Source organism: Xenopus tropicalis, chromosome 4 (assembly GCF_000004195.4).
Source record: "Xenopus tropicalis strain Nigerian chromosome 4, UCB_Xtro_10.0, whole genome shotgun sequence".
Taxonomy (NCBI): domain Eukaryota; kingdom Metazoa; phylum Chordata; class Amphibia; order Anura; family Pipidae; genus Xenopus; species Xenopus tropicalis.
Genome location: NC_030680.2, coordinates 141976807 through 142003440, shown reverse-complemented (window position 1 = coordinate 142003440; position 26634 = coordinate 141976807). Strand labels below are relative to the sequence as shown.

Here is a 26634-nt window from a genome sequence, read left to right as displayed (position 1 = left end):
CACTGTGTTATTGTTGTAACACTCCTGTAACTATTTGTATTACTTGTTGGGATGAGGCTCCCCATTTATATAAAGTAGAACCCCCCATCCCAGTGGCCTCCATTCCCAGTAGCACCATATTTAACCCCAATACTGCCCTGTTTACAAGGTTGGTGCCTGGCATGTCTGGCTGCTTGGTGTATTGTCCCCAGCTCTCCGGCAGCAATTGGCAACCAGGAACAGGCACAACGTAAGAAGCAGTTTGGCTTAAAGGAACAGTAACACCAAAAAAAGCAAAGGGTATAAAATTAATTACAGTATAATGTAGTTGCCCTGCACTGGGGCTACTGGTGTGTTTGAAAGTTTATATAAACAAAGCTGCTATGTAGCCATAGGGGAAGCCATCAAAGGCACAGGCTACTTAGCAGAAAACAGATAAAACCCCTATTATTCTACAGAGCTTATCTGTTACCTGCTATGGAACCTGTGCCTTTTCTTCTCTCTTCCCCCATGGCTACACAGCAGCTTATTTATATAAACTATAGTGAAATGAATGGGAGTAGATTTCCCAGGCATCATGGTGAAGTCCAAATGCTACTTATCTTCCAGTCTCTCGTTCAATCCACCATGGTTACCTAGGTATTTTGAACCCTAGCAACCAGAAAACTGCTGAAACAGTTCGAAAAAACACGAATAATGAAAAAAAATGAAGTTCAATTGCAAATGGTCTTAGAATATTACTCTCTCCATCACACAGTACATAAAACAGCATTTTCCTGACCCAAATAATGGACCACTCATAGCAATCAATGTACAGAGGGTTTATTTTGCCTAATTACACTAATTAATTTTTCCCCCTAAGGTTTTGTCATAAGAAAAATTACATAAAAGACATACATGGCTTTGTACATGATACAGTCATTACATGGTTCATATATTCAAACAGAACACTGTACATCTTGGGCAATTCTAAAAGTGTAATTTTAAAATGCTCCTGCCGCCTTCTAAAAAGATACCGATATTGTTTTATAAATAGGTGCTTAATTGTACTACGCGAGCATTTTTTCAGACTCCGCCTTCTTGGGGGGGTTGCAGTAAGGAAAGTGGAGCCCCTTTCTTCCCAGCAGTACAGCCAAGGGTTAATGTTCCACATCTCCCCTTCGTACTTCTGTACATTTGCGCTAGGATCAGGCTCCCAAATGAACTAGTGCTAAAAAGGACCAAGCGAGAGTCTCGCGGCCGGTGAAACTAGGTTGTAAAATGGAGTTTGAACAGCACGGTCTGCGGCGTCGTGACGTCGGCTACCGCAAGTTCCTGACCGTCGACCAGACCAAGCTCTGCCAAAAGAAAGAACAGAATTCAAAGGTGTAAATGTGCTGAAAATCAAGATGTGGAGAGATCATGATCACAGGTACCGAGGTGCACATACTCCATCATTTTTGGATTCGTCCAAATACCAAACTAAATCTTAACCCTATTTAGAAGGGGTGGTTCACCTTTAAGTCAAATTTTAGTATGTTATAGAACGGCCAATTCTAACATCTTTTCAATTGGTCTTCATTATTTATTTTTGAGTTTTTGAACTATTTACCTCCTTCTAACTCTTTCCAGCTTTGAAATGGGGGTCACTGACTCTGGCAGCCAAAACCTATTGCTCTGTGAGGATACATTTTTATTGTTATTGTTACTTTTTATAACTTCTTATTCTATTCAGCCCCTCTCCTATTCATGTCCCAGTCTCTCATCCAAACCACTCCCTGGTTGCTAAGGTAATTTAGACCATAGCAACCAGATAGCTTCTGAAACTCCAAACTGGAAAGCTGCTTCTAAGCAACTTTGCAATTAGACGTCATTATTTATTTGTTACAGTATTTAAAATATTTGCCTTCCTCCTCTACATCTTTCCAGCTTTGAAATGGGGGTCACTGACCCCGGCAGCCAAAAACGTTTGCTCTTTGAGGCTACAATTTTATTGTTATTGTTACTACTTATTCCTCATCTTTATATTCCATTCCTCTATTCATTTTCCTGTCTCTCATTTCAACCACTGCCTGGTTACTAAGGTAAACAAGACTGTAGCAACCAGATAGCTGCTAAAATACCAAACTGGGGAGCTGCTGAAGAAAAAGTAAAGTAACTGAAAAACCATAAGAAATAAAAAAATGAAAACCAATTGCAAATTGTCTCAGACTATGAATGTTGATGTCCAACTAAAAGTTAACTTAATGGTAAACAACCACTTTAAGATTGCCATACAGAGGCCAATAAATGCTTCCAACCTAGTCCTAACAGACCAAGTTGGCAGCTTATTTACCCTTGTATGGGGCCCAGTGACAGGCCTGTCCAACCAATATCTAGCCAGGTTATATTTTACCATCCAACAAGAGCTGCATTGGTATGCGATTAATGTGGTCCTTATCCAATAGGCCTATAGGTCCCATTGTTGGCCCACGGGCCAATGATCTGATCAATGTCACAACTACCAGGACAGGGAACAGAAAGGGACAGATAATGCTTTTAATTTCTGCAATTATGTTTGTGATTAACTGGAAACTATTGGCATTTTGTAATGAATTTATATTGGAAAGTTGATTAGAATTACATTTTTTTCCCCATTAGGTAAACTTTTATTTTTTGGTTTCCACCCCCTTTCAAGCAACCGAGGGCACAGTTGTTGGCTTTTCCCAGTTACAAATAGAAAAATTTGTTTTAGTGACATTTACAATCATATTTAGAAGCACAGTTCTCCATCTATTGTTCAACTGCAACTCCCACAACTTGTAACAACTGCAGGTGGTGTGAGTAAGTACAACTAGTTGGGATCATATACAGTGAATTACATCTCATTGTGTGTTGCATAAAAGAGCAAACGCAGAAGGACATATTAACTAAGCAGCTGGAGGACCTACAGGGTTGCTCTCCATTTGTAATCATGCGCCTCAGCTTTTCCTGTAACATATAATGACTCCAGTGGTCTGCTCACCCCATAAGGAAGCCAAGTTTATATAGGGAAATCAATCAATTTCTGCCAGAGAAAATGACAAAATAAATACCTTTCAATGTCTTGCAAAGATTAGGCCTTGTCCGTTCTTCTATAGATGCTACAGTCTGTCAATATAAAATTGCCCTTGTTATTCTTAGAATGTAATGTATAGGTTGATGTAATAGTGGCACAAGCAATATAAGGGCAGCACTATATTATATAAGAAAGTGTGGGTAAAAGGGCTGGACTATTAAGATATACATAGTCCAGAAAGCTGCAGCACACTGTAGAACTGATTTGGCTTCAGCTTTTTGGACTTTGTATATAACTGACCCAGGGCAGGATGGGTTAATATACTGCAGTGCACCTGAACCCAAGGGGTATTAGACAAAGGTACATTAGGTACAGTATTAACATACACATGTCACTGTGGGAATACTGCAGTAGCGCTCCTGTACTCTGACTCTACTTTCTATGTTAAATTACAATGCAGCTACAGCTGCACTATATATTCTATATGGGGGGGGGGGGGTCAATTACAGAGACAGTTATTATGTTCCCCACTGTAAATCTGCAGAAAAGTTTGCACCACATCAGAATTGTGGGGAAAGGAGAGCATACATTGTACATTGAATTGTGGGGAAAGGAGAGCATACGTTGTACATTGAATTGTGGGGAAAGGAGAGCATACGTTGTACATTGAATTGTGGGGAAAGGAGAGCATACATTGTACATTGAATTGTGGGGAAAGGAGAGCATACGTTGTACAGTGAATTGTGGGGAAAGGAGAGCATACATTGTACATTGAATTGTGGGGAAAGGAGAGCATACATTGTACATTGAATTGTGGGGAAAGGAGAGCATACATTGTACATTGAATTGTGGGGAAAGGAGAGCATACGTTGTACATTGAATTGTGGGGAAAGGAGAGCATACGTTGTACAGTGAATTGTGGGGAAAGGAGAGCATACATTGTACATTGAATTGTGGGGAAAGGAGAGCATACATTGTACATTGAATTGTGGGGAAAGGAGAGCATACGTTGTACATTGAATTGTGGGGAAAGGAGAGCATACGTTGTACATTGAATTGTGGGGAAAGGAGAGCATACGTTGTACATTGAATTGTGGGGAAGGAGAGCATACGTTGTACATTGAATTGAATTGTGGGAAGGAGAGCATAGACGTTGTACATTGAATTGTGGGGAAAGGAGAGCATACGTGTACAGTGAATTGTGGGGAAAGGAGAGCATACGTTGTACAGTGAATTGTGGGGAAAGGAGAGCATACGTTGTACATTGAATTGTGGGGAAAGGAGAGCATACGTTGTACATTGAATTGTGGGAAAAGGAGAGCATACGTTGTACAGTGAATTGTGGGGAAAGGAGAGCATACGTTGTACAGTGAATTGTGGGGAAAGGAGAGCATACGTTGTACAGTGAATTGTGGGGAAAGGAGAGCATACATTGTACATTGAATTGTGGGGAAAGGAGAGCATACGTTGTACATTGAATTGTGGGGAAAGGAGAGCATACGTTGTACAGTGAATTGTGGGGAAAGGAGAGCATACATTGTACATTGAATTGTGGGGAAAGGAGAGCATACATTGTACATGAATTGTGGGGAAAGGAGAGCATACGTTGTACATTGAATTGTGGGGAAAGGAGAGCATACGTTGTACATTGAATTGTGGGGAAAGGAGAGCATACGTTGTACATTGAATTGTGGGGAAAGGAGAGCATACGTTGTACATTGAATTGTGGGGAAAGGAGAGCATAGTACGTTGTACATTGAATTGTGGGGAAAGGAGAGCATACGTTGTACAGTGAATTGTGGGGAAAGGAGAGCATACGTTGTACAGTGAATTGTGGGGAAAGGAGAGCATACGTTGTACATTGAATTGTGGGGAAAGGAGAGCATACGTTGTACATTGAATTGTGGGAAAAGGAGAGCATACGTTGTACAGTGAATTGTGGGGAAAGGAGAGCATACGTTGTACAGTGAATTGTGGGGAAAGGAGAGCATACGTTGTACATTGAATTGTGGGGAAAGGAGAGCATACGTTGTACAGTGAATTTTGGGGAGAAAGGAGAGCATACGTTGTACATTGAATTTTGGGGAGAAAGGAGAGCATACGTTGTACATTGAATTTTGGGGAGAAAGGAGAGCATACGTTGTACATTGAATTTTGGGGAGAAAGGAGAGCATACGTTGTACATTGAATTTTGGGGAGAAAGGAGAGCATACGTTGTACATTGAATTTTGGGGAGAAAGGAGAGCATACGTTGTACATTGAATTTTGGGGAGAAAGGAGAGCATACGTTGTACATTGAATTGTGGGGAAAGGAGAGCATACGTTGTACATTGAATTGTGGGGAAAGGAGAGCATAGTACAGGGGTGGGCAAACTACGGCCCGCGGGCCACATCCGGCCCCTTGGCCTTTTTAATCCAGCCCGCCGCCGACGCCAAGTCTCATCACACGAGACTTGGTGTCATTGGCAGGCCGGAAGGGGGCGTAACGCTGGCCCGGTCCGGCCCGGGGGTAAGTAAATGTGGCCCGTGAGCCAAAAAGTTTGCATACCCCTGGCATAGTACGTTGTACATTGGACACTGACGCAGTGTTTGATAAGGCAAATGGGGCTATTAAAAGGGTAGGAAGGAGTGAACATGGTTCCCAGGTATATATGGAGGGAGAGGGGCTGAGATGGTAAGATGCCCTTGAGAGGAACCTTACACATAATGATATAAAACATAACATCCAAACATTACAGACTGCAGATAAGGCACATTCCTGCTTACCTGTAAATAAAGGGTTTTATTTTTCCCATCCAGTGTTGCAGTAATAGCAGGAGATTTCATCTGTCTGCATCAAACACAATAAGAGACATAAGGGAAGCCAATTATATTTAGAAAGCAAAATAACCCAGTATCTATCTATCTATCTATGCTTCCTAAAGGCAAAGTTGACCTTTACCATAACTTCTTGAACATTATAGATTAGCCTATTCTATATGAACAGATTTTATTATCATCCACCCTACATTACATTTGTTGCTTATCTTTTTATTCAGGCACTCTTCTTTTTACTTTCAATTGTAGCTTCCAAACAACATAGTTGCTAGGATACCTAAAGCCTAGCAACCAAAGAGCAGTCTAAATTCTAAGCCTGGGAGCGGCAGAATTAAAAAACAAATATAATAAATTGCAAATTGTCTTAGAGTACCAGTTAAGTAGAATGGCTAATTCTAGGCAACTCTTTAATTGGGCTTTATTTTTTTCTTCTTTAAAGTTTCTGACTCTTTCCATGTTTCAAATGGGGGTCACTGACCCCAACATCTAAAATAACAAGGACACTATAAGCCTACAGTTTTATTGTTATTGCTACTTTTTATTGCTCATTTTTCTATTCAGGCCCTATACTATTTATATTTCATCCTCTCATTCCAACCAATGCCTGGTTGCTAGGGTAATTTAGACCCTAGCAACCAGACAGCTGCTGAATAAAAAGATAGCTCAAAAAACCACAAATAATAAAAAATGAAAACAAACTGGAAATGATGTCAGAATGTTACTCTTTGTGTCATGGAACAGTTAATTTAAAGGTGAACAAGGATGATCAAGCACTTACAGTGATGTGTCATTTGTCAAATAATCCAGCACCTCCTGCAATTTGGCTGAAGAAGGAAACTGGATGTTCTGTGGGAGTTGGCTGCAAGCGGGACAATTTTCCTGTCAAACAAGAAAAGAAATGTTTATAGTTGAATCCGTTTAGACTGCTGCTGTGACGCAGAACTTCACCCTTATCTGCTAAATGAAAGGAACTACGTGTCCTGGAAAAGTGCGTTATTTTATATGATGGCAGATGGGGATCACTGACTGCTGAATAATTCCTGTCCGCGACCATGTTTCAACTGGAGGTGGCTACAGGAGAAGGCGGCTTTCTGCAATCCTTAAAGGGGAACTCCACCCAAACACAACTTAAGCTTTGTGTAAAGTAAACATAATTTCAAGCACCTTTGCAAAATAAAGCAATTGTAAAATATGCAGCCTTTTCATGATTGGTAATGTGATAATCTGGTTTGGAACAGTTCCCTAAGCCCCGCCCCCTGTTCCCCTGCTGGTCTGGCTGGCTAATTTGTGACTCAAATAAACTGTAACAGTAGTCGCCTGCCCTCAGCCTGCCTTCAGCCCGCCTCCTCCCAATCCCACAATTCCCTGCTGCACACGTGATGTCAATAAGGAAAGGAACATCCCAGTGCAATGCATTGTGGGTTATGTAGTTCCTGCATGCTGCTTGTAAGCTGGGGAGAAGTTGTTATAATTTGTCACATTCGAAATGGCCTTTCCGTTATTCTGAACTTTCTGGATAATGGGTTTACAGATAACAGGCCCCATACACGTATTGGACCTGTTTTCCAGAATGTTTCTCCATAACTTAAGTCTACTAAAAAATAATTTAAACATTAAATAAACCCAATAGGGCTGTTCTGCCCCCAATAAGGGGTAATTATATTTTAGTTGGGATCAAGTACAGGTGCTGTTTTATTATTACAGAGAAAAGGGAACCATTTAACCATTAAATAAACCCAATAGGGCTGTTCTGCCCCCAATAAGGGGTAATTATATCTTAGTTGGGATCAAATACAGGTACTGTTTTATTATTACAGAGAAAAGGAAATCATTTAACCATTAAATAAACCCAATAGGGCTGTTCTGCCCCAATAAGGGGTAATTATATCTTAGTTGGGATCAAATACAGGTACTGTTTTATTATTACAGAGAAAAGGAAATCATTTAACCATTAAATTGTAAGCTCTTTTGGGCAGGGCCCTCTTCACCTCTTGTATCGGTTATTGATTGCTTTTATATGTTACTCTGTATGTCCAATGTATGAAACCCACTTATTGTACAGCTCTGCGGGATATGTTGGCGCTTTATAAATAAATGTTAATGTAATAATAATGTAAATTAAATAAACCCAATAGGGCTGTTCTGCCCCTAATAAGGGGTAATTATATCTTAGTTGGGATCAAGTACAGGTACTGTTTTATTATTACAGAGAAAAGGGAATCATTTAACCATTAAATAAACCCAATAGGGCTGTTCTGCCCCCAATAAGGGGTAATTATATCTTAGTTGGGATCTAGTACAGGTACTGTTTTATTATTACAGAGAAAAGGGAATCATTTAACCATTAAATAAACCCAATAGGGCTGTTCTGCCCCAATAAGGGGTAATTATATCTTAGTTGGGATCAAGTACAGGTACTGTTTTATGATTACAGAGAAAAGGGAATCATTTAACCATTAAATAAACCCAATAGGGCTGTTCTGCCCCAATAAGGGGTAATTATATCTTAGTTGGGATCAAGTACAGGTACTGTTTTATTATTACAGAGAAAAGGGAATCATTTAACCATTAAATAAACCCAATAGGGCTGTTCTGCCCCAATAAGGGGTAATTATATCTTAGTTGGGATCAAGTACAGGTACTGTTTTATTATTACAGAGAAAAGGGAATCATTTAACCATTAAATAAACCCAATAGGGCTGTTCTGCCCCCAATAAGGGGTAATTATATCTTAGTTGGGATCAAGTACAGGTACTGTTTTATTATTACAGATAAAAGGGAATTATTTAACCATTAAATTGTAAGCTCTTTTGGGCAGGGCTCTCTTCACCTCTTGTATCGGTTATTGATTGCTTTATATGTTACTCTGTATGTCCAATGTATGAAACCCACTTAGGGTACAGCGCTGCAGGATATGTTGGCGCTTTATAAATAAATGTTAATGTAATAATAATGTAAATTAAATAAACCCAATAGGGCTGTTCTGCCCCCAATAAGGGGTAATTATATCTTAGTTGGGATCAAGTACAGGTACTGTTTTATTATTACAGAGAAAAGTGAATCATTTAACCATTAAATAAACCCAATAGGGCTGTTCTGCCCCAATAAGGGGTAATTATATCTTAGTTGGGATCAAGTACAGGTACTGTTTTATTATTACAGAGAAAAGTGAATCATTTAACCATGAAATAAACCCAATAGGGCTGTTCTGCCCCAATAAGGGGTAATTATATCTTAGTTGGGATCAAGTACAGGTACTGTTTTATTATTACAGAGAAAAGGGAATCATTTAACCATTAAATAAACCCAATAGGACTGTTCTGCCCCAATAAGGGGTAATTATATCTTAGTTGGGATCAAGTACAGGTACTGTTTTATTATTACAGAGAAAAGGAAATGATTTTTAAAAATTAGAATTATTTGCTTATAACGAAGTCTATGAGAGATGGCCTTTCTGCATAATGGATCCCAACCTGTATAAAATAAAAAAATATTTTTCCCCCCCAAAAAAAGCTTCCTGCTGCTAGTAGGGCAAGACATAAAGGACACGTAAAGCCCTGGAAAAACACTACTTTTAATTAGTCTATCAGTATTTCCAAAACATACACATATCTGTAGTTACATCAGGATTGTTAAGGCCTTTACAAATAACAAAGGTCATGTGTGTATCCTGGTAAATGTAACTCATTTTTATTAAACAATGGGGAAATGTGCCTTCTACCAGTAAAAAAAAAAAATCCTTTTTGGCAGCTGAATAGGAAAATAACAGACAGTACAAACCTTTTTTTCTGCTTCAAAGGTGTAAGTGTATAATCCATCAACATCATTAAACACCAAGTAATTGTTCAGTGGGATGTAGGCGCTATGAAAAGAGACTTCAATCATTAAACTGACAGAAAAGGAAAGCAAATCAATATAAATCCAATGTTCCTAAAGTTTACCTTGTTGCTATTTTAAAAACTTCAGTGGCACAGGCAGCTGGAATTAAAAAGAAGAAAAAAAAAAAAGTGATCACATTATTGATGTGTTACACCACAAAATGGTTTATATACAGTGGAGGAAATAATTATTTGACCCCTCACTGATTTTGTAAGTTTGTCCAATGACAAAGAAATGAAAAGTCTCAGAACAGTATCATTTCAATGGTAGGTTTATTTTAACAGTGGCAGATAGCACATCAAAAGGAAAATCGAAAAAATAACTTTAAATAAAAGATAGCAACTGATTTGCATTTCATTGAGTGCAATAAGTTTTTGAACCCCTACCAACCATTAAGAGTTCTGGCTCCCACAGAGTGGTTAGACACTTCTACTCAATTAGTCAACCTCATTAAGGACACCTGTCTTAACTAGTCACCTGTATAAAAGACACCTGTCCACAGAATCAATCAATCAAGCAGACTCCAAACTCTCCAACATGGGAAAGACCAAAGAGCTGTCCAAGGATGTCAGAGACAAAATTGTAGACCTGCACAAGGCTGGAATTGGCTACAAAACCATTAGCAAGAAGCTGGGAGAGAAGGTGACAACTGTTGGTGCGATTGTTCGAAAATGGAAGGAGCACAAAATGACCATCAATCGACCTCGCTCTGGGGCTCCACGCAAGATCTCACCTCGTGGGGTGTCAATGATTCTGAGAAAGGTGAAAAAGCATCCTAGAACTACACGGGAGGAGTTAGTTAATGACCTCAAATTAGCAGGGACCACAGTCACCAAGAAAACCATTGGAAACACATTACACTGCAATGGATTAAAATCCTGCAGGGCTCGCAAGGTCCCCCTGCTCAAGAAGGCACATGTGCAGGCCCGTCTGAAGTTTGCCAATGAACACCTGAATGATTCTGTGAGTGACTGGGAGAAGGTGCTGTTGTCTGATGAGACCAAAATAGAGCTCTTTGGCATTAACTCAACTCGCTGTGTTTGGAGGAAGAAAAATGCTGCCTATGACCCCCAAAACACCGTCCCCACCGTCAAGCATGGGGGTGGAAACATTTTGCTTTGGGGGTGTTCTTCTGCTAAGGGCACAGGGCAACTTATTCGCATTAACGGGAAAATGGACGGAGCCATGTATCGTGAAATCCTGAACGACAACCTCCTTCCCTCTGCCAGGAAACTGAAAATGGGTCGTGGATGGGTGTTCCAGCACGACAATGACCCAAAACATACAGCAAAGGCACCAAAGGAGTGGCTCAAGAAGAAGCACATTAAGGTCATGGAGTGGCCTAGTCAGTCTCCGGACCTTAATCCAATAGAAAACCTATGGAGGGAGCTCAAGCTCAAGCAGAAACCTTATGGATTTAGAGATGATCTGCAAAGAGGAGTGGGACCAACATTCCTCCTAAAATGTGCGCAAACTTGGTCATCAATTACAAGAAACGTTTGACCTCTGTGCTTGCAAACAAGGGTTTTTCCACTAAGTATTAAGTCTTTTTTTGTTAGAGGGTTCAAAAACTTATTTCACTCAATGAAATGCAAATCAGTTGCTATCTTTTATTTAAAGTTATTTTTTCGATTTTCCTTTTGATGTGCTATCTGCTACTGTTAAAATAAACCTACCATTGAAATGATACTGTTCTGAGACTTTTCATTTCTTTGTCATTGGACAAACTTACAAAATCAGTGAGGGGTCAAATAATTATTTCCTCCACTGTACATCTTTGGGGCCTAACATGTGTTTAAGACTTGTGAAACACAGAATTAAAAAAACTAAAAAAAAAAAAAAAAAGACCAATTGCAAAATTGCTAGGAGTAGGACATTCTGTAACATACTAAAAATTAACCTAAAGTTGAATCACCCCTTTATTATAGTAGAATACCAATGTTTAAATGTATATACTGTCTCTCTGTACAGACTAAGGGTAACGTTAGAAAGGGGAGTGGATAAGAAAGTTTAGGTATGGCTGCAATGTCAGAAGGGTCAGTAAATCTTCATACAATCTAGGGAAAAAGTGAGAAATAGTAATACATCCCACTCATAATGTTTCCATTAGGCTTTAAATGGGGGTCACTGACTCCAGAAATCAAAACATTATCTACTATTTTATTATTGCTACTTTTATTACTTAACTTTCTATTCAGTCCTTCTCCTATTTATCTTCCAGTCTTTCATTCAAACCACTGCCTGGTTGCTAAGGTAAACAAGACCCAAGCAACCAGATAGCTGCTGAAATTCCAAAGTAGAGAGCTATATAACTGAAAAAGCTATTTAACCGAAACTACAAAAAATTAAAAAAAATTGTCTCAGAAAATCAGCAGAAACAGCCCATTAGGTTTTCCCATAGGCTAAACAGTTAAAATAAAACTATGGCAGCATCCAGGATTCGGTTCGGGATTTGGTCAAGATTCGGCCTTTTAAGGTTGATGATCAATAAGAGCTGTGATTGGTTCGTAGGTAGCCCCATGTGGACTGGCAGCCTACAGTAGGTTCTGTTTGGCAGTACACATGGTGCCTCCAAGTTAGAAAATAAAACATTTTAAAATGGGCCCATGTTTTATGGCCGCTGGGAGCAACACCCAAGGGGTTGGTGAGCAACATGTTGCCCCCGAGCCACTGGTTGGGGATCACTGGGCTAGTGTAATATAAGCATAAATAGGGAATTATTAATGGAATAGATTGTGTTTACCTGCAATTACAGCATTTGTAGAGGCTACAGCAGGAATAATTCTCTTTACAACACCTGTAGACAAGATTGAAACATGAAACAAGTTACAAATATGAACAAAGTATCGTGTGTAGATGATATTTTTTTAAGTTGACATCAATTTTAAAGTGTCTATTGCTCTTATGAGCTACCGGTAAGCTGTAGACAGACAGGTGACTGCAATTACACTTACAACATCCCCAGAAGCCCAATAAATATTGACTGTCTATGGCATCTTGCAGCAGCCCCTCTGGAATTTGAACCCACAGCTTGCCCTTCTGAATCTGCCCCCATGATTGCATATGGGATGCACAGTAATAAATGGTTACAATAAAAATAAATACAAATTTGCTGCAGACGACATCTACCTTGAGTAAGTCTGTACGTGACACCTCGAATGTTGAACTGTTTCGCCCTCTCCAACGAATTCATAAATATCCACTGGATGTGTTCAGGGTCGTCCCCATCTAATTGCACGCCCTCTATAAGCAGAAACAAACCATGATTCACGTTACCAATATAAATGTTAAAACGTATGTAACAGCCTTGCGCTTTATAGTGATCCAATAGACTGCAACATCTGTGATTACCAAAACTATTCACTGGTATTTACGGAACATTTTCAACTGACTGGTAAAGCTGGCACATTGTAGAGGGATGCTGACAACGTAAGGGCAAATGATATCTCGGGTGCTGTTGTGGCATCAATGTTAGTTACTGTTGCCTTTATTATAATGGGCCAGTCCTGTCGGGCAAACCCGACAGATTCCATGAGGCACAATACCTCCAAATGGCTGTTCCTTTGGCCACTGAAGTATCCGAACGTACTCAATGCAGTGCTCTGGTAATCTGGGCATAGATGCTATTGTACACATGGGGAAGTTGATCTGCAATAGATGAATAAGATTCACAAAATAGCCACAAAATGAGAGCCACTTCTAATAGGGAAATTTCTAATATAACAGAATGTCAGGTATAGAAAATAGTGATGTGCAGGTCAAGTAAATCTCAGCCCGTGCTAGTGCTGGGCGGTATACCGGTAAAAACCGATCACCGGTGTTTTTTTTTAAACCGATATGAATTTTCTACATACCCCCATACCGGTGTGCGTGAATACTTCCGGGTGCGCGCGTGACGTCAGCGCGCACACTCTACAAAAGCGCCATCGCTAGGACGCATTCAGAGTCGGATACCAATGTGAGCTGTCGGGGGGGGGGGGGGGTGCCTGGCAAGTAATTATATTTTATGTGAAGGGGATGGGGGGGTGTTATTTATGTGAAGGGGATGGGGGGGTGTTTGGGGTGGGTGGGTTATACTTATGTGAAGGGGATGGGGTTGTGTTTGGGGGGGTTGTGATGGGGTGGGGGGTTATATTTATGTGAAGGGGATGGGGGGCTGTTTGGGGTGGGGTGGGGGGGGTGTGCGGATGGGGGGGTGTGTGCGGATGGGGGGGTGTTTGGGGTGGGGTGGGGTGGGGGGGGTGTGTGCGGATGGGGGGGTGTTTGGGGTGGGGGGTGCGTGCGGATGGGGGGGTGTGTGCGGATGGGGGGTGTTTGGGGTGGGGGGGTGCGTGCGGATGGGGGGGTGTTTGGGGTGGGGTGGGGGCGTGCGTGCGGATGGGGGGGTGGGGGGGCTGCGTGCGGATGGGGGGTTGTTTGGGGTGGTGGGGGGGGTGCGGGTGGCGGGTGTTTGGGGTGGTCACCTAATCATGCATGGGGAAAAAAAAATACCGTCAAATACCGTGATACCGATATAATTTTGAAAAATACCGTGATATAAATTTTTGGTCATACCGCCCAGCACTAGCCCGTGCTAGACCCTAACCAGCCCACTCCCAGCCCAAACCCTACCCGACCTGGTTAGTCCCCTCTGTTTATAGACCCATGCCTGACCCACCCACCGATGATGTCACAAAAGGGGCAGGACAGGGGTGAATGGACACGCGCCTATAAATCAAAGAGCCAGAACCCAGCAGTGTAAGGTCCGACCCGCAAACGTTGTGCCAAGGTCGGACTGAACCCTCGGGTATCGGGCTGGCCCACATATCCCTAATAGACCACTATTCCATCACATTGTATGACGGTAGTTTTTAAATCATAACCTTTACCTATAAACAGCATACATTATAAACATAATGGAGGAGTATTATAACATTAGATGAACAGCTCTAGTATGACCTGGCCCCAAATATGAACCCATCCCAAATCCATATAATTTTACTATAGTTGATTTTACAATGACAAATACTACCACATGAGGATCTGTTTTCTTATAGTACAGGTATTGGATCCATTATTCGGAAACCTGTTATTCAGAAAGTTCCGAATTACTCGAAGGCCATCTCCCATAAACTCCATTATAAGCAAATAATTCTAATTTTTAAAAATGATTCCCTTTTCTCTGTAATAATAAAACAGTACCTGTACTTGATCCCAACTAAGATATAATTACCCCTTATTGGGGGCAGAACAGCCCTATTGGGTTTATTTAATGGTTAAATGATTCCCTTTTCTCTTTAATAATAAAACAGTACCTGTACTTGATCCCAACTAAGATATAATTACCCCTTATTGGGGCAGAACAGCCCTATTGGGTTTATTTAATGGTTAAATGATTCCCTTTTCTCTTTAATAATAAAACAGTACCTGTACTTGATCCCAACTAAGATATAATTACCCCTTATTGGGGCAGAACAGCCCTATTGGGTTTATTTAATGGTTAAATGATTCCCTTTTCTCTTTAATAATAAAACAGTACCTTGTACTTGATCCCAACTAAGATATAATTAATCCTTATTAAAAGCAGAACAATCCTATTGAGTTTAATGTTTATTTAATTTATTAATTGTTATATAGTAGACTTAGGGTATGGAGATCCAAATTACGGAAAGATCCCTTATCCAGAAAACCCCAGGTCCCAAGCAATCTGCATAACAGGTCCCATACATGTACTGAATTATATGGCAATGTCTATACCTGATCCTCAATGTATTAGTATATTTAACAATGCACAACAATAAAGACCCGAATTCACAAAATATTTTACAGATGGTTTGATAAGAATGTTGGTAAGGCATGCTGCAGCAGATCCTATTTAGGATTATAGGATCCTATTTAGGCTTATAGGATAAAATTGCAACCTTGCTAGTGTAATTACCTGTGGTGGGTATAATTCAAGGGTACATTCTACACAGGCTGTCATTCCTGGTAGGATAACTCTGGAATTTCCTTTAAAGCCCTCTGTCCCTCCATCAATTAAGGGAATGACCGTACTTTGCTGCAACACGCCGTCTTCATAGTTTAGAAGAGACATCTAGAGGAAGAATTCTCGTTAACAATAGGTAAACTACAAGAAAAACATACTCCCACATATTACAACCAGCAGGATCTATATAAGTAAAGCAGATTCAGCAACTAATAACTGTGTAGAAAGGACAGGATTTTCCAATGAACACTGGAAAAGCGATTATAACATTAAACGAGAACTACAGTCTAACTCAGTGATCCTCAACCAGTGGCTCAGAGGCAACATGTTGCTCCCCAACCCTTTGGATGTTGCTCCCAGTGGCCTCAAAACAGGTGCTCATTTTTGAATTCCTGGCTTGGAGGTAAGTTTTGGTTGCATAAAACCCAGTATAATGCCAAAGAGAGCTTTCTATAGGCTGCCAGTCCCCATAGGGGCTATTAAGTAGCCAATTATAGCTCTTATTGGCACCACCAGGAACCATTTTTATGCTTGTGTTGCTCCCCAACACTTTTTCCATTTGAATGTGGCTCACAGATATAAAAGGTTGGGGATCTCTGGTGTAACTAAAGAAGTAGGCTAGAACTGTTGTGTGTTTCTGTACCAGCCCAAGGCAACCCCAGCCCTTTATAGCTGGAAATATCTGGGCCCCTGAAGATGCCCCCAATAGCCCACCATCTAATTTGACAACTGTAAATACCTGAATCATTGCTGCTATAGAGATGCTGACAGTACGTTCAGATGTGCAGTAAGTTCAGTATATAAAACATGACATTTTTAGCCATATTCGTTTTTAGGGATGCACCGAATCCACTATTCTAGGATCTGGCCGAACCCAGAATCCTTTGCAAAAGATTCAGCCAAATACTGAACCGAATCTGAATTTGCAAATGTTCAACTTCTGTTTATGTGACATAAAGTCATGTGATTTCAATGATTCAGATTCGGCCAGATGCATAGATCCGACTGAATCCAAATCCTGCTGAAAAAAGCCAGATCTTGGGCAAGTCCCACACTGAATCCAGGACTCGGTCCCTATTCATTTTTAGGGTTTAGTCCTCCTTTAAACAAAATCCTTTTTAAACTCCTGAGCTTCTTTATTTATCATTTAGAAGACTTTTCAGTAGAACCAAAGTATCTCTTTAAACTTTGAAAGAAAAAGAGTAGAATCAGGATTTACCAGCATTCCGTTCAGCCATCGCCTTGCAATAATTGAATCCAGCCCGCATACAATGATATGAAACTCTGGAAAACACACACACAAAAAAGCCTAAAAATTTTAGATCCCATTCTAATTTATATCCCAAGCGTTTACTAATGCAAAAAGCTCTAGAAACAGTACCTCGGTAGAACGTTTCATCGAAATCTTGTATTTTTGTAAAGTGCCTTAAAATTTAGGGTGTCAAGGATTACAGATGTTAAAAAACTAAGGTAAAAAGTTTAGCAAAAAAACATTTTTAGATGGAGGGAGTACTATTGCATTATTCAAATGCACTTGGCTGCAGGCATAGAACACCAGTGACAAAGTGAAGCACATTGAGTTATGTATTTGGTTTGCAGTCAGCAATTCTGTACAGGCCACCCCTTGAGATTAAGACTACGGCACAGATCAGGTTCACTTGAGCTCAATATGAGCAGCTAATTTGGTGACCTACCCGAACAAGCTTTATGTGATTCATATTACCAGCACAGCACTCTCTCTTCTAGCAGTGCAATGACTGAAACAACTTTCAAATGAGGTTGGACTAAAAGTGAAAAAATGGCACCTAGAGTCAGTGTTTTTTTTTTTTTTTTTTTTTTTTTAAAAAAGAGGGTACTTTGTGGCAAGGGATGAAACCATTAGATTAAGGATAGAAGAGTCTCATAGTGAGCGGATCTTCTCCACCTACAATCGTTTGGCCCTGGGGAATTATAACGATGGGTATAGGCATCCTTGGTTCGGGGACCGCATCAACGAGCCGATGCAGTCCCAATCTGGCTAAATTTTTAAACCTGCCCAAGATCTGGCCAACCATTTGGTGTTGCTCTCAGTGCTCCCAGGTAGTTATTTTTGAATTCCTGACTTGGGGGCAAGTTTTGGTTGAATAAAAACAAGATTTCCTACCAAATAAAGCCCCTGTAAGCTGATAGTGTGCATAGAGGCTGCCTAATAGCCAATCACAGCCCTTATTTGGCTCCTCCATGAACTTTTATGGTGCTTGTGTTGCTCTCCAAGTCTTTTTACGTTTGACTGTGGATCACGAGTAAGAAAGGTTGGGGAGCCCTGCTCTAAAGGCACTTGCCTTACATGTTAGCCAGATATGGGTGGCAGGATAAAGCAGTTTCAGCTCTGGGCCCAGGTAACTACCCAATCTGTAATGCTTAAAATCCACTATAGAGTAAAACTGGTATTCTGCATAAAGCAAAGAGAAGAGAAGGCGGTATGGCTCCGAGACATTTTTAAGAACTGACTGTAAAAGGATACGGTGTGACACAGCAATCAGGGATCCTTGTGTTGATAAATTCTGCTGCAACCTCTGCTTTAGGCCTTCCAACATCTTTAGGCCTGAGGGAAAAAAAGGGTAAAATGTAACTTAAACCACAGTTTTAATTCTCTTTAAAGCACACAGCACAGTGACAATTAAACCGAGCACACACTGTAAGATCTCACACTTGCCAAATGCAAGGACCTTTATTGATCTGATCACCAAATTAATATGAACTTATTAATAGTCTTCTGGGTCAATTTTCAGGTACTGGGGAGACCCATAGTAGAAGTAGAAGGCCATCAACTTGCCAAGGTTGTACTCATCCAAGTGGATTTTCTAACCTGCCTGATAGATTTCAGTTCAATTTTTGGTCACATGGTTGAGTGGGCTGCCAGACCTGCCAGGGGCAGATTTGACAGCTTTTATTGCCATGTGTATGGCCACCTTAAAAGTAACCATGCCAGATTTGTATTTTACAGTAGCCTAAGGGCTGTGGCACACGGGGAGATTAGTTGCCCGTGACAAATCTCCCCAATATGTCATCCCAGCGGCGCAAATGTAAATCACCGGTGGGATGCCATTGGATGCCTCGAGAGGCGATGCGTATGCCATTCCACCGGCTACTTATCTCCCCGTGTGCCACAGCCCTAAAAGTTACACACAAAAGCAATGTAGTTTCTAGTTGCAAGGACACTTGCATAGAAAGATAAGCCTGTATTGAAAGATAAGTAATAAAGTGACTAAGCAATAATGGCTTCCCTGTGCTTACCCAGCATCTTATTTATATAAGAAGCAAAGCACATTTAAAGAAATGTTGCTATCAAGTTTCAAAAACAAAGTCACCATATAGCAACACTTATGTATTGTCATCAGTAATGATGACCAAATACTTTCCATCACCAAACTAAAAAACTGTATTGTACATTTACCGGCTGCTAATAATAACTACATATACACCAGATATTTCCACTTACCGGAACAGAAATTGTCTGTTTAAATTAGAAACATCTATGGTATCCATATCTATAACATGGATCTGCCGAAAGCCAGAGAGTGCCTAAAGAAAGCAGAGGCCAAATGATTACTGACAATGTTCTAATTGCATCAGAGTGAGCTGTATATTCCAGGCAGACTCTTAGCTGCTGATGCAGAGCATTAAACCAGATGGGAAAACAATGAGAAGGTTCATTATTAGAAACAGGTATTGACTTTGTAATGGACAGCAAATTTAGAAATCAATAATCAGACGTCTAGAGGTAATCTATGGAACAAGCCCCTACTATATAAATTAAGGATTATAGATAATAACAGGGCTGAATTTCATGAAATGACAAGGACAAAAGCCTTTCTATTTATAAGCACTTCTCTCCATATGGGACACTGTACCTTATGGGTCACAGAATACGCAGTGTTTTCACTGCTGCTACTTGAGGCTTCTCCGCTGCATATCACACTGTATAATAAACAGGTTAATAATATAAACATAAACTGGCTTTAGAAATTGTTCAACTATAATATCAAAAGAGAGATCATTTAATATAACAGTAGCAGGGATATATATTTATATAAATTATATATATAAATATATTTTATATATATACATATCTTTGACAAAGGCTGGTGTAACAGCCGAAACGTAAGTTCACTCTCCTGACAATAAAATTTTTTTCTATTTTCATAAGACCTGCGAGTGCGGCTTCCAAGTTTTTTTCTTATATATATATCTATATATATATATATATATTGGGTGTAGGGTAGGGGGTTAAAAGAGCAGGGTGGGATGAGTTTTTTCAGGAGAGACTTATTTGTCATGTAGCAGGGAGATAGAGTCATATTAAATGTCATTATAAGAAGAAGACTTTATAATAGCAAGGGTATTTTGGAGAACTGTGAACCAAATGACCTTGGCTTTAACAAACAAAGGGTGATTCATGTTCTAGTGCAGTATTGGGTGGAAATTGTATTTTACTTTCAATGTATCAACTGTTAATACCATCGCACAGCAGACTACGCTGAATTTGCTTCCATATTAGCTGCTAGTTTATATATTTCCTTTCTTCCTTCCGCCTTATTGTACAACTGTAACAATACAAGCTTTAATGCCTATGTATAAAAACCTTTACCTTAGAATCTTAGTTGTGGTATTCAAGTAAAAGTCCTGATGCTTCGTTGTATTTTTACAGTGCTCTTCAGGACTATTTATTTCAGTTGCATAAAAGTAAGGCCAAAAGAAATTACCAGATTTTTGAGAAGTTCGCACCCTAAACCTCCTGCTCCAACAACCAGAATTTTACAGGTTTCTAGGAGAAACTGCAGAGACTGTAAGAAAGGAGAAAATAAAGAACGACGAGACAAAAAGAAAAATATGTTAGCTTTGTGTAACAATACTCTAATCCTGCTAAAGGAGAATTCATAACCAACCCACTCTCCCCAGAAGCTACATGCAGACTGCTAAAATCCCCTTTCTGAAGTCTCCTCATCTCCCTGCCTCCTTGAATAACGAGCATGTATCATTGGGAAAGTAATGGCAGCTCAGCACAATGGGCAAGCATAAGCCAGACTTTTCCATGCCACCTCCTATTACTGGGCATATGATGTGATCTCTGTGACGCCCATTAGGGTAATGGAACATGTAGCATTTCTCCACAGCATAGAAATTCTTAATACCTCTCTGTGCTGCCACTCATTAATGGCACCCAAAAATATGTGCATTTTTAGGTTGAAACACCTTGTGACTAGTGGACTTCATTCTTATAAATGACAGGCAGCATAGAAGGCCATCAAGTCTTTCTCTGCCAGCTGAAGGATGTCATTGGAGAAAGGCTATAGTTGCCATAGCCCTTAATAAAGATAACAAACATTCAATCAGTTAATATTTAAATATATATTAAGCTCCCAAATTATTTAAGACAGATTTATAGGTTATACTGTTAACTGTGCTACAGGTTAGATTCATATTGCTTGCATTTAGAGATGTATTCGCAACCCTCTTCAAAAAAAAAAAGAAAACATACTTTGTGCTCAAAAATAGATGTTAATGTTTAAAGGGGAAGTAACCCCTTATTATAAGTGCCCAAACCCAAGACCCACTCTCTATCAACACAGACACCCCTAAATAGCTCTGACCTCCCACACCTGAACTAAAAAAGCTCTAAGATTACGTATGGCTTTATATACCTTTGTGCATATAATAAGCAATGCAGAAATGAAAAATCTTTAGTAATTTTATACCAGCGCCACAGAGGCGTGTGGCATAAACTAGCCCCAGGGCATTGGCCAGTGGAATACTGATTTTTATTTGTAAACACAAACACAATCAGAACAATATAAATATTTAGATGTGTTGGATTTTTTTTCCCAGCCTAATAAACAACCACTTACTATGCCCAAAATCAGATAGTGATCAAAGAGCGCATAGTAGGAGGCCCAGAGGCTACTGGTTTGGTCAAGGTGGCCAAGTCAGATAACAATGCAGTCGCTCTAGTTGCCTGAACCATTATTTTGGGGTAGTAAAAACTTAAATATCATGAAACTGACCCTGTGGCATTTCTCTTAATTAGACTTCCTCCAGTTTCTTCCTGAATTTATCAACAAGGAGGAATTCATTATATAGGGATTAAACTGGGAAGGGGGACATGATTAATTACCTTCACTTCTTTTCACAACTGCTCAGAAGAAACATGGAGATTGGAGAAAGCATAAAATGAAAGTGCTGCTCCGTTAGTGCAGGGCAAGAAAGCTTAGCACAAGCCCTATTCACTAACTCATACTGAACACAGGCAGATATTGGCCCATTATTAGTGAGTGTGAACTATTGTTTCAAATGTACAAATGAAAAAAGGTAACAATTATTAGACAGGGATACCAATACATGGCCACTTTTTAACTGCAGGATAATCTGTTGTTTCCTGGGGACGCTTTATTCAGGGTGCCATGCCTCCCAGCTTCCCTGGCATCCCATGTGACTCTCCGGGAGACATTCTGCAGTGCATATGCGGAAGGTAAGAAAGTCTGAGCTTTAGATGATGCCTGGGAAGATGCCAGCCACCCTGAATAAAACTACCCCAGAAAGAGGTAAGCACTTAGTCTTAAGAGGTAAATGACTACAAGCAATCCCTACCCTCCATCATCTTGCTCCTGGGGATAGGAACAAGATGTTAATGGGTAACTTACGGTGGAAAAGGGAGTGTTTATTTGTGCATCACTAGAACATGCAGCAAAGGCAAAAATATCCTCTACTAAATGAATAAACAATGAACCTGATACATCTAAACCCACAACAGAAGCCCTGCTGCTTGCTAAGGTTGAACCTTCTTGGGATACATTAATATCTAACAAAAAACAAGTACAACAGTAGGTCCCAAGGCAGCTCTTGCTCATATTATATAAATATATATTTTTTTATATTGATAAATTACTACTATTAAAAGAGAAATAAATGCAGTAGATACAACAGGTCATATGGTTTATTTCCTAACTAATAAACCTTTAGGGTGAAGACACATGGAGCTACTAGTAGCCGCCACTTTTTCACAGCTACTAAACTCCAGAAAATACCCTGCCATAGACAATAATGACAACTAAAACACATGTAGAGACAATTATCAGTAAATGATCAGCATTGTCTATTTTAGTAGCCGTGACAAATAGCTGCTACTAGTAGCTCTGTGTGTCTTCACCCTTAGGAGTACAGACCATAAACGGATGTAAATGCATTTTGGAGTTGTTTTGCTCTAGCACTGCTTCTTATCATGTAATACAATTCCTACAATAAGCAGCAGGTCGCCCTATAAGCTACATTGTGAAATTGTTAAGCTATGTGACATTAATATATTTTACTTGCACAGCTGTCAGCATCAGTCATCATTCTAATGCAGTAAAGTAATTTTAATATTTCTCACTTCGTTGCTTGGTTCGAACTCGGGGTGTGTAAATGGTCCTGATCGCTCGAGGAACTTCTTTACATGGTTCCAGCGACCTTCCCAGTCTCCAGTGTCCCCACACCCACCATCCACAGCCATTCTGCATAGAACACAGTACATGGAGCTTATCAACTGTCATTAGGAACACACAGGTTCTAACAAAAGAAAGCAAGAATCTAAACAACGCTGAAGCACTAGAAATAACTCTCGCTGGCTGCTTCCAGCAATGCTGTAGGGAAAAACAAAAGGGTTTATTTCTACTTACTGTAAGGGCCACCATGCGTGGCTATCAGAAGAACAGCAGACACATAAATGTGCTTTATGTATAACAGTTTTATTATTAAGCATGCTGCACCAATTAAATATGTAACTGGGAATTCTATATGTACATTTGAAATGAGTATGTGGAAATGAAAACTAAAGATCAGATTTATTTGCTTTGGAAAAATGTACCCCAGCAACCTAAAAGCTGCTAAAATACCAAACTGGAGAGCTAAATAGCTAAATATCTCAGAATATCCCCTATATCAGGGATCCCCAACCTTTCTTACTCGTGAGCCACAGTCAAATGTAAAAAGACTTGGGGAGCAAGCACCATAAAAGTTCATGGAGGAGCCAAATAAGGGCTGTGATTGGCTATTAGGGGCCTCTATGCACCCTATCAGCTTGCAGGGGGCTTTATTTGGTAGGAAATCTTGTTTTTATTCAACCAAAACTTGCCCCCAAGTCAGGAATTCAAAAATAACTCCCTGGTTTGGGGGCACTGAGAGCAACATCCAAGGGGTTGGGGAGCAACATGTTGCCCCTGAGCCACTGGTTGGGGATCACTGCCCTATATCATGCTAAAGGTTTATTTAAAGGTAAACTACACCTTTGACTCACTATAGGATATTTAGATATGAACAAATGAGAGGTAAAACAATGAAGCACATTGGGGGAAATGGTAGAAAACCTTACAGTCCACGTTACTGAACAATTAATGGCAGAAAGAAAAACATATTAAGACATCATGAGTTTATTAATACAGATATGGGGGCCTGTTATCCAGAATGCTCAGGACCTGGGAAACTCCGAATAAAGGGTCTTTTGGTAATTTGTATCCCATTACCTAAAAAGAATAATTTAAACATTAATTAAACCCAATATTATTGTTTTGCCTCCAATAAAGATTTATTATATCTTAGTTGGGATCAAGTAAAGGTACTGTTTTATTATTACAGAGAAAAGGGAATCATTTAACCCTTAAATAAACCCAATAGGGCTGTTCTGCCCCCAATAAGGGGTAATTATATCTTAGTTGGGATCAAGTACAGGTACTGTTTTATTATTACAGAGAAAAGGGAATCATTTAACCATTAAATAAACCCAATAGGGCTGTTCTGCCCCAATAAAGGGTAATTATATCTTAGTTGGGATCAAGTACAGGTACTGTTTTATTATTACAGAGAAAAGGGAATCATTTAACCATTAAATAAACCCAATAGGGCTGTTCTGCCCCCAATAAGGGGTAATTATATCTTAGTTGGGATCAAGTACAGGTACTGGTTTATTATTACAGAGAAAAGGGAATCATTTAACCATGAAATAAACCCAATAGGGCTGTTCTGCCCCCAATAAGGGGTAATTATATCTTAGTTGGGATCAAGTACAGGTACTGTTTTATTATTACAGAGAAAAGGGGATCATTTAACCATTAAATAAACCCAATAGGGCTGTTCTGCCCCCAATAAGGGGTAATTATATCTTAGTTGGGATCAAGTACAGGTACTGTTTTATTATTACAGAAAAAAGGGAATCATTTTAAAAACTGGAGTTATTTGATTAAAATGGAGACTATGGGAGATGGCCTTCCTGTAATTTGGAGCTTTCTGGATAACGGATCCCATACCTGTATTCTCTTCCTGGCTTGCCTTTAGTTTTACTTCTTAGTGGTGCTGAAAAAAATCTACTATTGTCCTTGCTTACATATGAACACTGCAATAGGGAAGATATTAAAAAAGGAAAAGGTTTTGGGTAGGGGGACCCCCCCGAATCCACCTTTTTATGTTATCGAACCTAATTAAAAGTCAGTATATCAACTAAAAGACAAAAATAACGGGGGATGGGGGGGGGAGTAATTGAAATTCTGCCAGAATACAATGAGTACAGCTCTGATAACTGTCAATGACAGGTCAGTCCTGTGGCAGTTAACTAAAGGCTATCAATGTGTGTATGTGTGTGTGTGTATATATATATATATATATAGACATATCTATAGTATGTGCTGGAACTTACAGTCCCCATAGCAGAACGCTGACAGCCTAATTAACCCTTTCGCTGTCAAGTGGTACAGCAAGCAAAGAATGTACCTGCACAATGTCACTACTATATATATATAAATACTAAATATAAATACTATATATATATATAAATACTATATATATATATATATATATATATATAAATACTAAATATAAATACTATATATATAAATACTAAATATAAATACTATATATATATATAAATACTATATATATATAAATACTAAATATAAATACTATATATATAAATACTAAATATAAATACTATATATATAAATACTATATATAAATACTAAATATAAATACTATATATATAAATACTAAATATAAATACTATATATATATAAATACTATATATATATATATATATATAAATACTAAATATATATATATATATAAATACTAAATATAAATACTATATATAAATACTAAATATAAATACTATATATATAAATACTAAATATAAATACTATATATATATATAAATACTATAGGAAGTCCCTAGGGGCTCCTGGGAAGCAGTGCTAACAAGGGCAGGCCTACTCAGCACCAGTGGGGGCTTTACATATAAATATAAAGCGGTCTCCTCTCCAGGGTGCAGTTCCGGGTCCCACTAAGCACCCACAGCCCTGTCCCACCAGCACTAACTCGTCAGGGAGCTCTTCTATCCGCCTTCTTTTCTTCTCCCTATAAAGAGAGAGAGAGAATAAAAGAAGGGTATTTAGGGCCACCCTCCTGGCCTGTCACACAGAGAGGGGGAGAGAGAAGAGGGGAGAGAGACGGTCCCCAGGCTACTGGTGACACAACACAGATACTCACGGCTCTTCAGCATCCGCCATATTCGTCCCAGCCTCTCTCCTCCCACAATGCACCGGGACAGAACGGGTGGGCGGGGCCGAGCGCCGGCGGAGCCATAAAGGCTGCTGTTGCTAAGGGCATCCTTCTGTGTTAGTCATGTGACTGCGGGCTGCCGGGGCCCAGTCAGAGCCGAATGTGGCGGCTTCATGGTGTGAACTGGTCTCCCTGTGTCAGTGTATGTGGGCTCTGGCTTTGGGGGGCACTGTGTATGGGGCTCTAGCCAGCACAACGTTAGGTGGTCGTGTGTATTGGGGGCACTGTTTTTGGGGGGCACTGTGTATGGGGCCCTGGCCAGCATAGATTTAGGGATGCACTGTCCATTGTGCCTGAGTCTGAGCTTTCAGCCCTCCCATGTAACTGGAGGAGTCCCAAGCCGGACTTGGATTTCTTA

At 39.8% G+C, this 26634-nt stretch overlaps 1 protein-coding gene across 4 annotated transcripts; it reads right to left on the bottom strand.

The window, feature by feature from the left end:
- Nucleotides 1–785: 785 nt before the first annotated feature.
- uba3 (ubiquitin like modifier activating enzyme 3) lies at nt 786–26292 on the bottom strand. Of its 4 annotated transcripts, none has more exons than XM_012960411.3 (18): nt 26205–26292; nt 26034–26072; nt 23065–23185; nt 20402–20482; nt 19138–19220; nt 18160–18240; nt 17038–17081; nt 16876–16940; nt 15609–15764; nt 13237–13339; nt 12821–12934; nt 12435–12488; nt 9754–9790; nt 9593–9674; nt 6591–6691; nt 5762–5825; nt 3033–3087; nt 786–1316 (listed from the first exon to the last, which is right to left on the bottom strand). In XM_012960411.3, exons 1-18 carry the CDS (start codon nt 26222–26224, stop codon nt 1228–1230), a joined length of 1389 nt encoding a protein of 462 aa, XP_012815865.1. In that variant the 5' UTR covers nt 26225–26292; the 3' UTR covers nt 786–1227.
- Nucleotides 26293–26634: the final 342 nt, after the last annotated feature.

Coding starts and splice junctions, on each gene's coding strand:
- uba3 (XM_012960411.3), bottom strand. CDS start 26,224: ATGGCGGATGCTGAAGAGCC. Junction 26,073..26,204: donor ATGGCGGATGCTGAAGAGCC/GTGAGTATCTGT, acceptor CTCTCTTTATAG/GGAGAAGAAAAGAAGGCGGA. Junction 17,082..18,159: donor CCTGATTGCTGTGTCACACC/GTATCCTTTTAC, acceptor CTAAATTTTAAG/GCACTTTACAAAAATACAAG.